Source organism: Colias eurytheme, chromosome 14 (assembly GCF_061535395.1).
Source record: "Colias eurytheme isolate Ceu_HAF_F1 chromosome 14, ilColEury1 Martin Lab GWU primary, whole genome shotgun sequence".
Classification (NCBI taxonomy): Eukaryota; Metazoa; Arthropoda; class Insecta; order Lepidoptera; family Pieridae; genus Colias; species Colias eurytheme.
The window spans coordinates 181,842-196,028 of record NC_142993.1 but is presented as its reverse complement, the minus strand read 5'-3'; the positions used below and the strand labels follow the sequence as shown (position 1 = coordinate 196,028).

The following is a 14,187-nucleotide window of genomic DNA, read 5'->3' as shown; positions in this document are numbered from 1 at the left end:
GGCTGTCTGCAGCGGCAGTGGTTGCGTTTATTAGTGCGCATCTTATGTGCACAGGAAAATATCCTTAACTTTAAAGTCATTTTTTAACGTGTACTTAATTTTTAATCTCTTGCCTTTACATAGATCCATCAGACACACATCAGACATAAATTTTTTATTGCAAGACGTTTTTGTCGTTGTAGAATAGGTGCTATACGCAATTTTTTATTTCGTTTTAATAAAAAATTCAAATTATATATCGTTCTTAAATTTTGAATCTGTATAATATATTTTGTAGGTAAATAAAAAAAGAAAATAATGGTAACAGAATAATTTATTATTTTCGTTTTGATTGAAGTAACTGCATTGCAAGAGCTTCTGCCTCATTGACTGATAATGTAGCAGAAATATCTTCAATTTTCTTGATCTTCCGTGGTGTTACACTTTCTTGAGGAATCCCTTTACTGTCAATTAATTTCCGTTTTGTTGGCCTGAAAACAATGGAAATAACACGTTACTATTTGTATCAAAAACACAATATTGATATTCTCACCATTTAGAAAACATTCTACAAAATTTTCAACACTTAAAGCATTTTTATTGGAGTAACTCACTCATCAAACTAAACCTACCTGTGGTATTTTTGTTCATCTTCATCACTGGACATTGACTGAGCATCAGATTGTGAAATATCCCTGTCATCAGCACTATCTTCATCACCACTATCATTTTTCTTGTCATAGACCTTATCAGGATCCGGTAGCCATGAAAGATCTGGTCCTTCAGAATCTGACTGACTGCCAAAGTCATCTTTCTCACCTTCTTCCTCTTTCTTCTTATTCTTCAGTTTTCGTTTTTGCTCTTTGTGCTTAGCCTTCACTTTTTCTCTAAACCTCTGTTTATCATATTTATCTTCCTCCTTGAGCACTTCTTTAGCTTTCTCAATATCTATACCACCAACATTTTCATTCACAAATTGTTTGGCCAGCTCTGACTTAACATCTTTCTTTTCATCTTCTATAGCTTCCCCATCTTCAGTGAACTTTATTGTTGTATTAACCTTAATTTTCTTTTTAAGTATTTTCTTAGCTACTGCTGCTTTTGTGAGCGGCTTTTTCTTTTTTGATGACTGTATTTCTTCAACGGCAGCTGGTTCTACTTCTACATTATTTTTCTTAACTTGAAGGAAGTCATCTTCATCACTATCAGCATCATGGTGGAAATCAAAAGTAGGAATATCTTTCTTTTTACTTTTAAGTTTAATTACTTCAGCTTTGATAACTTCCTCTGTCTCACTTTCATCAGAACCAGAATCAGAGGCTCTTGTTTGTAATTTCTCAATAGCTTCTTTCTCTGCTTTTTCCTTTGCTTTAAGCATGGCCTTATCTCTTTCTAACTTTTGTAAAAATCTAATTCTCGGTGGAACAATTAAGCCAAGAGACTTGGCATAGGCATCTGTATCTAAATGTTGTACATTAAAAATATCTTTGTTTTTCATTAGGAACACAGACTTTAAATAACTTACAAATGCCCTCTGAGCTGATTGTTTAAGTTCTGTGTTGTCTGAAAGAAGAGCTTCTATTTTGCGTTGTGGAGACATAACTTTTGATGGATCTACTGATATTTTGTTAATAGGAATTTTGCTTTTACCTAAATCTTCAATGAATTTTTCTTCATTTGGCAACAACATTAACAATCCTTCTCCTTTACCTAACACCCCTCTTGCTGTTCTTCCTGCTCTGTGTATGTATGTCTCAACATTTTCTGGGCAGTCATATTGTATGACCCAATTGACGCGGGGGAAATCTAAACCTCTAGAAGCTAAATCTGTTGCAAATAATACAACATTTGATTTCCTACAGAACTCTTGGTAAATCCTTTCCCGTTTCTCTTGGTGAAGAGTGCCATATAGAGCCAATAAGCTCACACCTGGTCTTAATTTACAGAATAGCTCATACACATATTTGACTTGCTTGCATGTTGCCATAAAAACAAGAACTTTTTGTTTTAAATGATTCTTAATAAAAGACCACAATATGCCCACTTTTTCATCAATCTCACACACAATGTAGCTCTGTTGCAATGATTCTGGAGTCACAGTTTCTGCCTGCTCATGTGGTGCAACATAAGTGGGGAAGGATAGACTGAGCCTGGCCAAATCCTTCACAGACTTTGTTTGAGTGGCTGAAAACAATAATGTTTGCCTTTTTGGTGGTAAATTTTCAATGATGGCATTCATAGTTGTCTCAAAACCCATATCCAAACATCTATCAGCTTCGTCCAAAACAAGTATTTGAAGACTGCTACAGTCAAATAGAGGATTTTCATCCAGATGCTGTAACAAGCGACCGGGTGTGCATATAAGAATATTAATTTGATCCATCCTCTTACGTTCAAATTTTAGATTTTGCCCTCCAATTATCAAACCAGCGGAGAAGTCATGGTTGTGTCCAATTTTTCTTAAAGTTTCATAAATTTGATATGCTAACTCTCTTGTAGGTGATATGACGAGAGCTCCAACACCATCAAGTCGTGTCCACTTCTTACAGAACAGTGATTCTAATATTGGTATTAAAAACGCTAATGTTTTTCCGGACCCAGTTTTTGCAGCTCCCAAAATGTCTTTCCCTTGCAAAGCATACCCGATTGCTTGTCTTTGAATATCAGTGGGTATATTAAAATTGTTTTCTTTAAGCCCTTTCAGAGTTTTTTGGGATAATGGAAAGTCTTTGAAAGTTTTAATTTCTTCTGGTACTATCTGTAAAATAAGAATGTAATTATATAGTATAGTATAGAATAAAGTCGTAAATAAATAGTTATATTTGACAGAAACTATTATAAAAATATCCTAAATATGTAAAATCACAGACTAATAATAATATACTACGTATACAAGTAAAATAAAACAATTTATATACTTTGGTGGTAAATGTTAAAAATACTATGTAATGACGATTCGAAAGTGCTACTAAATAGTAGTCTAATTGAATAAATGAATGTTTGAGTTTGAGTTTGTTTTGAGTTTGTTTGCTTTACTTACTTTATCATATTGACTCTGTAAATATTGTATAGCTGCATCTTCTTCGACGCTCCGTTTTTTCCTGGGCTTAAATAGCTTATGCTTTGCTTTTTTCCCTTTCTGTTTATCATTATTACTTTCTTTCTTCATGTTTTATCTAAATATATTTTCCATTAAAAAATAAAATCAAAGAACACATTTACGAAGTACGAACCCACATGTCGATTAGCAACTGACATATGACAATAGTTTGACTTTGACTATTGACATATAAGTTCTATGCTATTGACATATTCCAGGTCCTAAATGTAATTATAATAACTAAAAATTTCAGGTATCATCTAATGATTCAATATATTGATTTAAATTAAATATTATGGCATGCATAAATAATAAGCGTCGTAATTAGTTATACTTTAATTTATTATTTGGTGCATCTTTTGATTCATCTTCATTTCCGCTTCTTTATCTATAGCATCTCGTTCACTCATTCGTTTATTGTCTTCTTTTTAAATCAATTTGTTCAAGTCATTTATTCAACGCTTCGTATTCAATCGTGGTGAACGTTAGTCGCTAACTATAAAATAAGTGAAATTTGTGAAAGCTCGTAATTAAGTAAATATTAAACAACTGCACTGTTTATAGTAAAAAATAAAGGTGAGCTTATAAAAATATTTATACTTTAATTTAATGTTTTTTTTTTGTACTTGATATCCTCATTGAATAAAGGTATACCAACGTTCAATTGTTGAGTCATCCAGGGATCGAGATTTTTAGCGTTTATATTAATAATTCATACCTACCTTCTTTTTATATATCGTTGCATCATTCATTAATTATTATTCCTGTGCAATTTTACACTGAAATATTTGATCATTTACCATGTACTAACTCATTTTACTCGAAACTGTTTACAAACATAGTTTCATTGTTATGAACGACGAAACGGGTTTATTTTTTGCGTAATAGTAATAGGTATTGAATACAAACTGGTTTGGAGTTCGAGGAAAACGTATTTGATACCTATTCTGATTCGTGCCTATTAAATTTACCGAAAATTTACTCCTACACGGTTTACTTTTATACTAGATAGGTACTTAATTTTATTGTTGAATTGTTTTTTTAAAGTGACTGGGTACCTAGGTTTCTTAGTTTAATCAGGGTAAAAATAATAAATAATACAAGGTACCTAGGTATATCTCGATAGATAATACATATTATCCATTGTACATTCTATGTTCTTTGTTTGATTCGCTAACCAAGAACGAGGTCATCCTAGGTCGGGTGCACACTGCACGTGTAAAGATTTCAAGTTACCTACACTAGGTATTATTTTCCTGCAACGTACCTATGTGAATAATAGATTAAGAATAAAGAATTAATTATTGTTTATATCTTTCACATTATCATACCTAATTTTTAAATATTATTGTTATTATTTGAAAATGTAAAAAACGCGCTTTAGTACCTACCGGAAAAAGGAAGCAGTTTACTTTATAATGCGAATAATTCCATGTTTAAATCAATTCTGATTTCTGTGATACTTTAAATAGGTAATCCCGGTAACCCGTTAATATAATGAGTATTGTAATAAATCCGTACCGTTCTTGAAGGTAGATTTAAACTAAAAATATTCGCTAATGTTACATCTGTAGTGTAGATAGGTACCTATACCTTCTATTTTTATTCGTAAGATACCTACCTATGCCAGACTAAATTCAGTTTACAAACACAAAAAATCACCACATCACAGAAAATTACAAATGAGAACACCTACCTCATCAATAAGTCAAAGAGCAGAACAGGCGGTCTTAACGTTCAAACAGTGATCTCTTCCAGGCAACCAGTTTAACCAGTAACAATCAAGTGTGGACTTATAAAAAGAAATAATTCACAAAATAATTGATTGTTTTTTATCCCAAAGGTAATAAAGATGAAGAGTCTGGCAGTGGTGTTGATGCTGGTGGCGGCGGCCAGCGCGGTCAGCTTCTTCGACCTCGTCCGCGAGGAGTGGAACGCCTTCAAGGTAATGTTGTCATCAATTCCTCATCTATTTTTCCTTTTCCCCAATTTTATAGACACTCAATGACACAAACTGTACTTCCTAATTGACGATAACACACGCAATTTCGCTATTTTCCGCAATGTGTATGCTGGGTTGTTATAACTTGTAATTAATTAAAAATACTAATAAATTACGTAAGTATGATTCTCATTATTAGTTAACTAGGAACCTATAGAAGTTTGATCCTTTTATCGATGTTAACAGTTAAACAAAAAAATCATTTGTTTTGGTTTTATTTTTAATTACTAAAATTGGGATTATAAACAAACCAAATTGCTCGAAAATCGTGTAAAAACAAATATTATATTATTTAACTCAATTATTATTATTGATGTCGAATGACGTTAGGTAACACGAAACGAGTACAAGGCCAGGGTGACAAGAATTAGGTACTTAGGTCTCACCGATCATTAATTTTCTCACCATTAATAATTTCAGTTTAATTCATTTAAAGTGAAATATAATGATAAGTTCACTAAGAATGAAGTGGTAGTGATATATTTTGCTGTTTCATTTTCTGTTGTTTTGTTTGATAAAAATAAACAAGCATTTTGTTTATTTTTATCCACGAAGATGATCATTTCCTTCATAAAACTGCATTCGACATACAGGACATGTTTTATTTTTTTATGCGAGTATTACCTACCTACCTACATACCTATATCGAGTATGTTTTTTGGGTAATCTCAATTACGCGATGTCGTTTACCCCAGCCTTGAAGAAGGGTTTTTTGACCCTAGTCTCTTTGTTACGTATCTCATGATTTTCATATAGTTATATTAACTACATTACCCTTTATAAGATAGCCATTTACATTGGATAAGATAAGCTGTTTATTAAGGAAGTGCAGGCAAACATCGTTGACTTTGATAAGGAATATACAGGGTGTAATCGTTTAACCTAATGAGTAAAATGGCCATAGTAAATTTTTAACGATTACACCCTGTATACAACGCTTATATTTATTTAATCTAACTTTAGTAAGAGCATCCTTTTAATAATAATGGATGGTTTAGGCATGACCATATAGCAGACCCAAAGATATGGAAGTTTCTTTAGGATATACCTAGCAGGCTGATCAGTTTTCCCCTAACAGAGGCGAACGTGATGAGACGTTATGTTCCAAATCCATATTTATACTTGCGTTTTCTGTACACATTCCTTGTCTGGCTAACATTAGCTCCTATATTGTTCAGCTGGAACACAAAAAGGAGTACGACAGCGAGGTGGAGGACAAGTTCCGCATGAAGATATTCGCCGAGAACAAGCACAAGGTAGCGAAGCACAACGCTAAGTACGAGCGCGGCCAAACCAGCTTCAAGCTGAAGCCCAACAAATACTCCGACATGCTGCATCACGAGTTCGTCCATACCATGAACGGATTTAACAGGACTGTCAAGTGAGTGACATAATGTGCTCAAAACAAGCTCTGCTTTATCGCTCTCGCTAAAGTAACCAAAATTCTGATAATAAGGCGTAACTTTTTGAAGATTTTTTTGCCTATTTATATTTAAAGATGAAATTTTCCGCCAAAATTAAGCTACAAATTCATAAATTCTTAACTACGCGTTTATTAATATTAGTGATAGGTAATTTTCGCGAAGATTGAGCGTGGTTCGATTTTGAAGACATTTTCTTAAAGGAGATAAAGTTAAAGGATAAGACAAAGGTCAATACTCTTGAATACAGGACCATAAGTTCTTTGACATAATCGAAACAGGATTATTATCAGGATAAATTGGATTTTCGAACCCTAACATGATCGATCCCAAGTTCACTGACCATTCAAATGTCAAGCCAATTATATTTTTTATACTCTTTGTAATGCTATTAACGACGAAGAAGATGTAAGTAATTCTTTATACTTCGTTTTTAAATTCTTGTTGAAGTTAATATTATAATAATTATACTAAGTAAATGATATCGATGGCTATGATTTATGAATCGGTAGGTGTTTTGGACTCATATCGCCAATGTTAAATAAATAACGATAAGACGTTGACCAACATTTCGGCTGCGACATTGTTTGATCACAATATTATGTTTATATTTTGTTATCTATCGTATATGTCAACAATCGTGTAACAGCAGATAGTACAGAAATAACTTGAAAAATATTTTTTGCTCACTGGTGGTGTAAAAATGCTGTTTTGATCTTGTGATTATGATAAACTTAAGTTTATAAACAAGATTGTACAGTTAAATACGTATCCATATATGTTTTACGCGTGTTTGTACACAATGTTGATAATAATTTTCATGGTTAATGATGATTGATAACAATTTCCATATAATTCGAGTGAATAACATCGTTTATTATAACGGCGATGTACATTCAGTTTTTGCACTGTCTTGCATGTAAATGACTTTTGATTACAATATATTATGACATAATAAGCTTGGATATTGCGATATCCATGATGAGTTTTAAGATGCATGCGTTTTATTGTTTTAATTATCAATAAATTTATTTGTTAAATTACTACGTAATTCTTACTCATTATCCCGCCTCATAACAAAAAAATCCATCCTAGAAATTTATCAATTTTTTTTTTACTTTTAACACATCTTTATTTATAACTAGCTTCCGCCCACGACTTTGTACGTGCATCCCCGTTTTTCCCCGTTCCCGCACGAATTTCGGGAAATCCTTTCTTAACGGATGCCTACGTCCTAACATCTACCTGTATGCCAAATTTCAGCCCGATACGTCCAGTGGTTTGGGTTGTGCGTTGATAGATCACTATATCAGTCACCTTTGAGTTTTATATATATAGATTTACCTAAATCCTATTTTTTGACCAATGTCCTCGACACAGGCACAACAAGGGCCTCTACGGCAAGGGCCAGGAGGTCCGCGGCGCGAGGTTCATAGCGCCCGCCAACGTGCAGCTGCCCGAACACGTGGACTGGAGGTCACATGGTGCGGTCACTGATGTCAAGGACCAGGGCAAGTGCGGCTCCTGCTGGTCCTTCAGTACTGTGAGTATACTAATATTATAAACTAGCTGCTCTGCGCGGTTTCACCCCCGTGGCTCCACTACTGTTGGTCGTAGCGTGATGATAATATATAGCCTTCCTCGATAAATGAGCTATCTAACACCGAAAGAATTTTTAAAATCGGACTAGTAGTTACCGAGATTAGCGCGTTCAAACAAACAAACTCTTCAGCTTTATAATATTACTAGCGACCCGCCCCGGCTTCGCACGGGTGCAATGCTGATACTAAATACACTACAGAAAAACTGTGAACGTTGTATATAAAAACATAGCGGCCCGGCCGGCCGGTACCGCCGCAAATTCTACGTCCCGCAATTTTTAATATCTTCGAAAATATTCACTTAAATCATACGTTGTAAAGGGCCATATAGATCTATATTAAATGAACAATGTATTCAAGGTATTTAATTGGTTAAGGATTAATGCTGTATTGGTGAAAATCGCTTCGAAAATTAGCTATTATTTGTCGTAAAAAGTAAATGACAAAAAAATGTTATTGTGGGTTATCCATAAGAGATAGACATATACCATCGCGTATACTTTTCTGTAGACCTTTTCAATGTGTATAATACTTAGTACATTATTTTGATAAAACTCGTAGGGTTCAGCCTGCGTTTGCAATATAAGCGGAAAAAATGTAATTTTTTACGACATCACATTAGAAACCTCAAAAATAACAGTACTTCTCCACTATTTAATGGATGTTATTATACATATAAACCTTCCTCTTGAATCACTCTATCTATTAAAAAAAACCGCATCAAAATCCGTTGCGAAGTTTCAAAGATTTAAGCGTACAAAGGGACATAGGGACAGGGAAAGCGACTTTGTTTTATACTATGTAGTGAAGTATAGATGCGAAAGTTTGTGAGAATGGATGGATGTTTGTTGCTCTTTCACGCAAATACTACTGAACTGATTACACTGAAATTTGGCATGTAGGTATCTTAAGACCCAGAATAATACATAGGCTACTTTTTATCCCGGAAATCCCACAGGAACGGGAACTTTGCGGGTTTTTCTTTTAAAACGCAGGCGAAGCCGCGGACGGAAATCTAGTTTGTAAATGTTTTTAATGGATACGTTATTGCTTGTTAAAATGTAACTTACTAGGGAGTAGGTGTGATTATTAGAATTGAGGGTAGATTGAAAATATTTCCTCCCTATTAACAATTATTTAGTTTCCTCCGTATCAACAATTATTTTCAATTGTTTGAATTGAATAAACCTTTATTTTGTATAAAGAAAAAAATGGACAAAAACGAATCGTCATCCAGCATGTAAGCAATCACGACATGGTTTGAAAGTTTACTGTGTCATTTCCTTGTTAGCGTGCCCCATTTCTGTGAATTGTATTATTCATTGTTTTAACAAAACAATAACATTCTCACATTATGTATGTATTGAAGGGAATATAAACGATTAATTTTTATTTATTAATATTCCAATATATGTACAGTTATTCTAAATAACGTTATCGTCTGGAATTAATTATTTTTATTTGCGATTTGACTAAACAATAAACATCTAAATACACAATTAAATTCTATCAGTGTAACCAACATGTTCCGGTCATTGTTTTTAAATATTTACTCTAAATGATTCATACACATGATAAATAAATTAAACAATAATAGTAGGTTAATATAAGACGAAATAATTTATTATACAAATAAAGACGTTATTTCATCAGGCATTATTTTACCTATAAATCACTCGTGTGATCGTGTCATGATCTGATTAATAATTATAAATTTCTCTTGATACAATGTTTGTAGGTATGTATATAAACTTTGAAACGATTTAATATAATTAGATTTAATTTAATTACTAACACACCCTTAAATGTTAAGGGTGTGTTGGCAGATTTATCAAGTCAGTACTCAGTAAGTAACAATGAATTATTCTGAAGTGATTCATATTCGATAGTCATTAGTCAGAATTTGTGCATAACCCCGATAGTCCACAGATGTTAAATATCCAATTACAGTACCATGATTAAATATAAAGTATAAACGATAATATTAATTACAATCACTTAGTCATGCCACTCGTCGATGAGCCACGTGATGACTATATTAAATGTAGGTACATACATGAATATGTATTATTTTTCGCCTAGTTTCCTTATTATTGTTATAACGAATGTTATCGGTTGCTTTGTTTAACAATAACAACAATTAACGTATTTGTTTTTTTTTTATAATTTACACGTATATCTTATGAGATATTATAGTAGAGCCATTTTAATAGGCAACATTTGACAGTTCAACATAATTCAACAACGTAACCTAGTAACGACGACATAGAATAACATGATATTTCGTTTTGTTAGAACTGCACATTTGCTTAACTTTTTTCAATTACGATTACATATAATAATGACCGATGCAACTAATTTTAAGATTTGATTTTACTGATAAACCATTCTAAACATTTTCTTATTTAAAGAACTGACGTCGCTACAATTTTGTGTCAATAAACCTTTTTTCTTTATAAATACCAGAGACGTTACTCTAAAAATCGAAATCTGACATCTAGAATCGAATGCATTGGTTACTTGGGAATAAAAATCATCATAAATTATTGACATGTGTTTCAAGTTCGATTGACAATTGTTTCAAGTCCGTATCGATTAATTCGCTTTAATCGATGTTTTTAAGCAGGTTACCACCCTATGTAAATAAAATTGATAGACGTCAAATGTTGCCTATTAAATTGGCTCAACTATAGGTCGTATATAACGATTAATAGGGATGGAGCTTTTTCAGTTTTGAAGTGTTTTTTTTTTTTTTTTTGTTGGCGATAAGTAGTAGTTTAAATATTAGCAGGTTCATTTCCAAAGGCCCTCTAAAGTCTAAAATTTTGTTATATTATGCTTTTGGATACTTAGGCACTTGATCCCTAGATAAACTAAAAAAATAAGCATGTTCGCAGAAGAGAACCGCATATTTATAGGTTATTCTCTGTAGTCATACTTAATATCAGTTTTTATGAAGCTACCGCGGTCCGCGTTGTTCATATAACTGTAATCCTCTAATGAGGGAAGCCAGAGTAATAATCTATTGCGCAGTTTGTAGAATAACCTCTGTTCGTTTCTTACAGTGAGGGCATTGTAAATGAGAAATTTTGTTTATACATATATGATGAAAATTATTGCAAGTACCATTTTAAGGACATGTACACAAAATTACACTTAACAATGTACGCAGAGGTCTTATCGTTGAGAGCTCTTCCAGGCTTGATGTCGAATTTCATATAATTTTAATAATGCAAAATATAATCACGATTACCCAAATATCAATTAACATGTTGTATTTCTGCCATTACAAAACCGAAAAGTTCACATAGATGATCTATTTCATGTCTTCCAATAAATATGTATTTCGCATCGCAGGTCATACTTCTCACCATTTTCTACTGTATTAGGGTGGCATGATCATGTTTGATCAAACCCTCGTTAATAAAATAAAGTTAAAAAAAAATATATTATTTTGCAAGTTTGAAGCAATTTGCTATTATCCCCCAACCAGACGGGTGCGCTGGAAGGCCAGCACTTCCGCCAGAGCGGCTACCTGGTCTCCCTCTCGGAGCAGAACCTCATCGACTGCTCCGCGCCGTACGGGAACAACGGCTGCAATGGAGGCCTCATGGATAACGCCTTCAAGTACATTAAGGATAACGGTGGTATTGACACCGAGAGGACCTACCCGTATGAAGCTGTTGATGACAAGTGCAGGTTAGTAAGGGGGAGGTTAGAGTTGTTTTTAGGAGGACATCTTTGAAAATGTTTGATTTTAGGACTGGTTGGGATGGTAAATAAAATCATGTGGTATTAAATTAACTTTTTCCAATTAATTATATGATGAATCAATTTTATGCAGTTTGCATTGTTTCTTATTGCTTTATTTTGCTTTATTTTTCAATAAATGGTCCCTGTTTTCTTTTGCATTTGGCGTTTCGCCGTTCCTTACAAAGGTTTAGAACTCAGTCTGCCCCTGAACACGCTTGTTGTAAAACATCAGAATAATTGTGTTTCTACTACGTAATAATTATTATTTCTCGTCTCTATATACTTATATATGTACTTATCGTATCTATGTACTTATATATTATGTACTTACTGTTTTACTTTATTCTCTTATATATTCACCAGATACAACCCCAAGAACTCTGGCGCCGATGACGTAGGTTTCGTGGACATCCCAGAAGGGGATGAAGAGAAACTAAAAGCGGCCGTGGCCACAATTGGCCCAGTGTCAGTGGCCATAGACGCGTCGCAGGAATCCTTCCAGATGTACGCTGAGGGAGTGTACTATGATGAGAACTGCTCTTCTTCCAACTTGGACCATGGGGTGAGTGGATATTTTTGGGGTTTGAAGGTTTCTTGGTGTAATTAATGTAAGTGATGTATGTAAAGATGTGGGTAGTTTAACAAATAGTTTTTATGAATACCCGCATTGTCAAAAAATGTATAACCTCTTAGAGGCTTATTCAAGGTGATGCGTAGAAAAATATAATAAAAATTAAGTCCGATTTCTCATACATATCCATATTATGAAACTACAACATGCACTATAATGTACATGGCGTGACATAATTTTTACACAAATGCAACAGTCATGACATCATTATTAGTTCTTTTAAATCTTTATCATTTGCTGTAAACACATTATAATAAACATAACAATAATACGTTTATTAACTTCGAAAATATTATTTTTATTTCGTAAGATGAATTTTTCCTCTAAAGAATAGGTATTATGTTTACATTGTGTGGATAATTGATTGCAAGAACATTCTGATTCACGTAATAATCGTAACATTTTGCAAGGAAATATTATGTTGATTGATTTCATTTTCACGTTATGCTTATTACTCTTTGTAAAATTAGTTTTTCCTACTTATATTATAAATGTGAAAGTTTGTGAGAATGGATGGATGTGTGTACGCATGTTTGTTTACTTTCACGAAAAACCTACTGGATGGATTAGGATGAAACTTTACAGTAATATGTATTATTTATACATCAGAATAACACCTGAGTTATAGAAATACTATATTTTGCCCGTGGGCTCGTTCGTCGGGTGAAACCACGCGGCACGTTTAGTTAATTATCCATTGTCCTCACCGAGAAATTGAAATTTTTGGTGCATATCCATTCTTGAATATATAAAGACACATATTACATTTACGAGATAAAACTTTGATATGTACATTAAGGTCTGCTAAACTGACAAAGACATTATATTAGCTGGTGTAACATACACATTACTTATGCATATACTTATATATGATTTGATCACCAGGTACTAGTAGTGGGGTACGGCACGGACGAGCAAGGTGGTGACTACTGGCTGGTGAAGAACTCGTGGGGACGCTCGTGGGGCGAACTGGGGTACATCAAGATGGCGCGCAACAGGGACAACCACTGCGGCATCGCGTCTGCCGCGTCATACCCGCTCGTGTGATGTGACACATAGCGTCAGTGGGCGTCACACGTGTCAGATGGCGTCACAGTAACATAACACGATAAAATCATCGACAAGTCGGATAGGATAGCGCCATATGTGATACAAAACGTTAGACAAGATACAACCCGTCACACGCGTTACGACGCATCACGACACGTAACAAGTTGTGATTGTCACGCGACACAATCTAACACATTCCATATATACAATGCACATTGTGTCACATAATATAAAATTCTTAGCTTACAAACACGTCTGACGCCTTCACACGTGATGTGACGCCCATACAATCTATGTACGCTCTCTCAGTTATAGACTAAATACTAAACCTTGCGTGTTCAATGGTTTTTTTTGTTTGATTACGTATCGCGATTGGGTACAATGAAACACGCAGTTAGTTACAATGCGTCTTTAATTAAAATTTATGTTTAATTGAAGATAAGTGAATTATAATAAACCAGTTTATTTAAATCTCAATTCATTTGTTAGTTTTAAGATAATTTTAAGAAATTGTTTTATTTTAAATGGAGACTTGTGATAATGTAGCGTTATGATTATTGTAAAAGTTAAGATAATAAAAATGAGAATTTTTATTTATATGCATTTTTTATTTACCTATCCTTATTTTTATAAAAAAATAATAGTAATGA

At 33.5% G+C, this 14,187-nt stretch overlaps 2 protein-coding genes across 2 annotated transcripts; one reads left to right on the top strand and one right to left on the bottom strand.

The window, feature by feature from the left end:
• Positions 1–295: 295 nt before the first annotated feature.
• On the bottom strand, positions 296–3,229 carry LOC149902644 (putative ATP-dependent RNA helicase DDX10). Its single transcript, XM_090109475.1, has 3 exons — positions 3,020–3,229; positions 612–2,737; positions 296–470 (listed from the first exon to the last, which is right to left on the bottom strand). The coding sequence occupies exons 1-3, from the start codon at positions 3,146–3,148 to the stop codon at positions 317–319; spliced, it is 2,409 nt and encodes an 802-aa protein (XP_089965601.1). The 5' UTR covers positions 3,149–3,229; the 3' UTR covers positions 296–316.
• Positions 3,230–3,521: 292 nt separating this feature from the next.
• Positions 3,522–14,134, top strand: CtsL1 (cathepsin L). The gene is made up of 7 exons (XM_090109167.1): positions 3,522–3,655; positions 4,923–5,024; positions 6,260–6,462; positions 7,883–8,045; positions 11,597–11,802; positions 12,220–12,418; positions 13,373–14,134. The coding sequence occupies exons 2-7, from the start codon at positions 4,932–4,934 to the stop codon at positions 13,532–13,534; spliced, it is 1,026 nt and encodes a 341-aa protein (XP_089965293.1). The 5' UTR covers positions 3,522–3,655; positions 4,923–4,931; the 3' UTR covers positions 13,535–14,134.
• Positions 14,135–14,187: the final 53 nt, after the last annotated feature.

Coding starts and splice junctions, on each gene's coding strand:
- LOC149902644 (XM_090109475.1), bottom strand. CDS start 3,148: ATGAAGAAAGAAAGTAATAATGATAAACAGAAAGGGAAAAAAGCAAAG. Junction 2,738..3,019: donor TACAGAGTCAATATGATAAA/GTAAGTAAAGCA, acceptor CTTATTTTACAG/ATAGTACCAGAAGAAATTAA. Junction 471..611: donor GATGAACAAAAATACCACAG/GTAGGTTTAGTT, acceptor CATTGTTTTCAG/GCCAACAAAACGGAAATTAA.
- CtsL1 (XM_090109167.1), top strand. CDS start 4,932: ATGAAGAGTCTGGCAGTGGTGTTGATGCTGGTGGCGGCGGCCAGCGCG. Junction 6,463..7,882: donor GGATTTAACAGGACTGTCAA/GTGAGTGACATA, acceptor TCCTCGACACAG/GCACAACAAGGGCCTCTACG. Junction 11,803..12,219: donor GCTGTTGATGACAAGTGCAG/GTTAGTAAGGGG, acceptor TATATTCACCAG/ATACAACCCCAAGAACTCTG.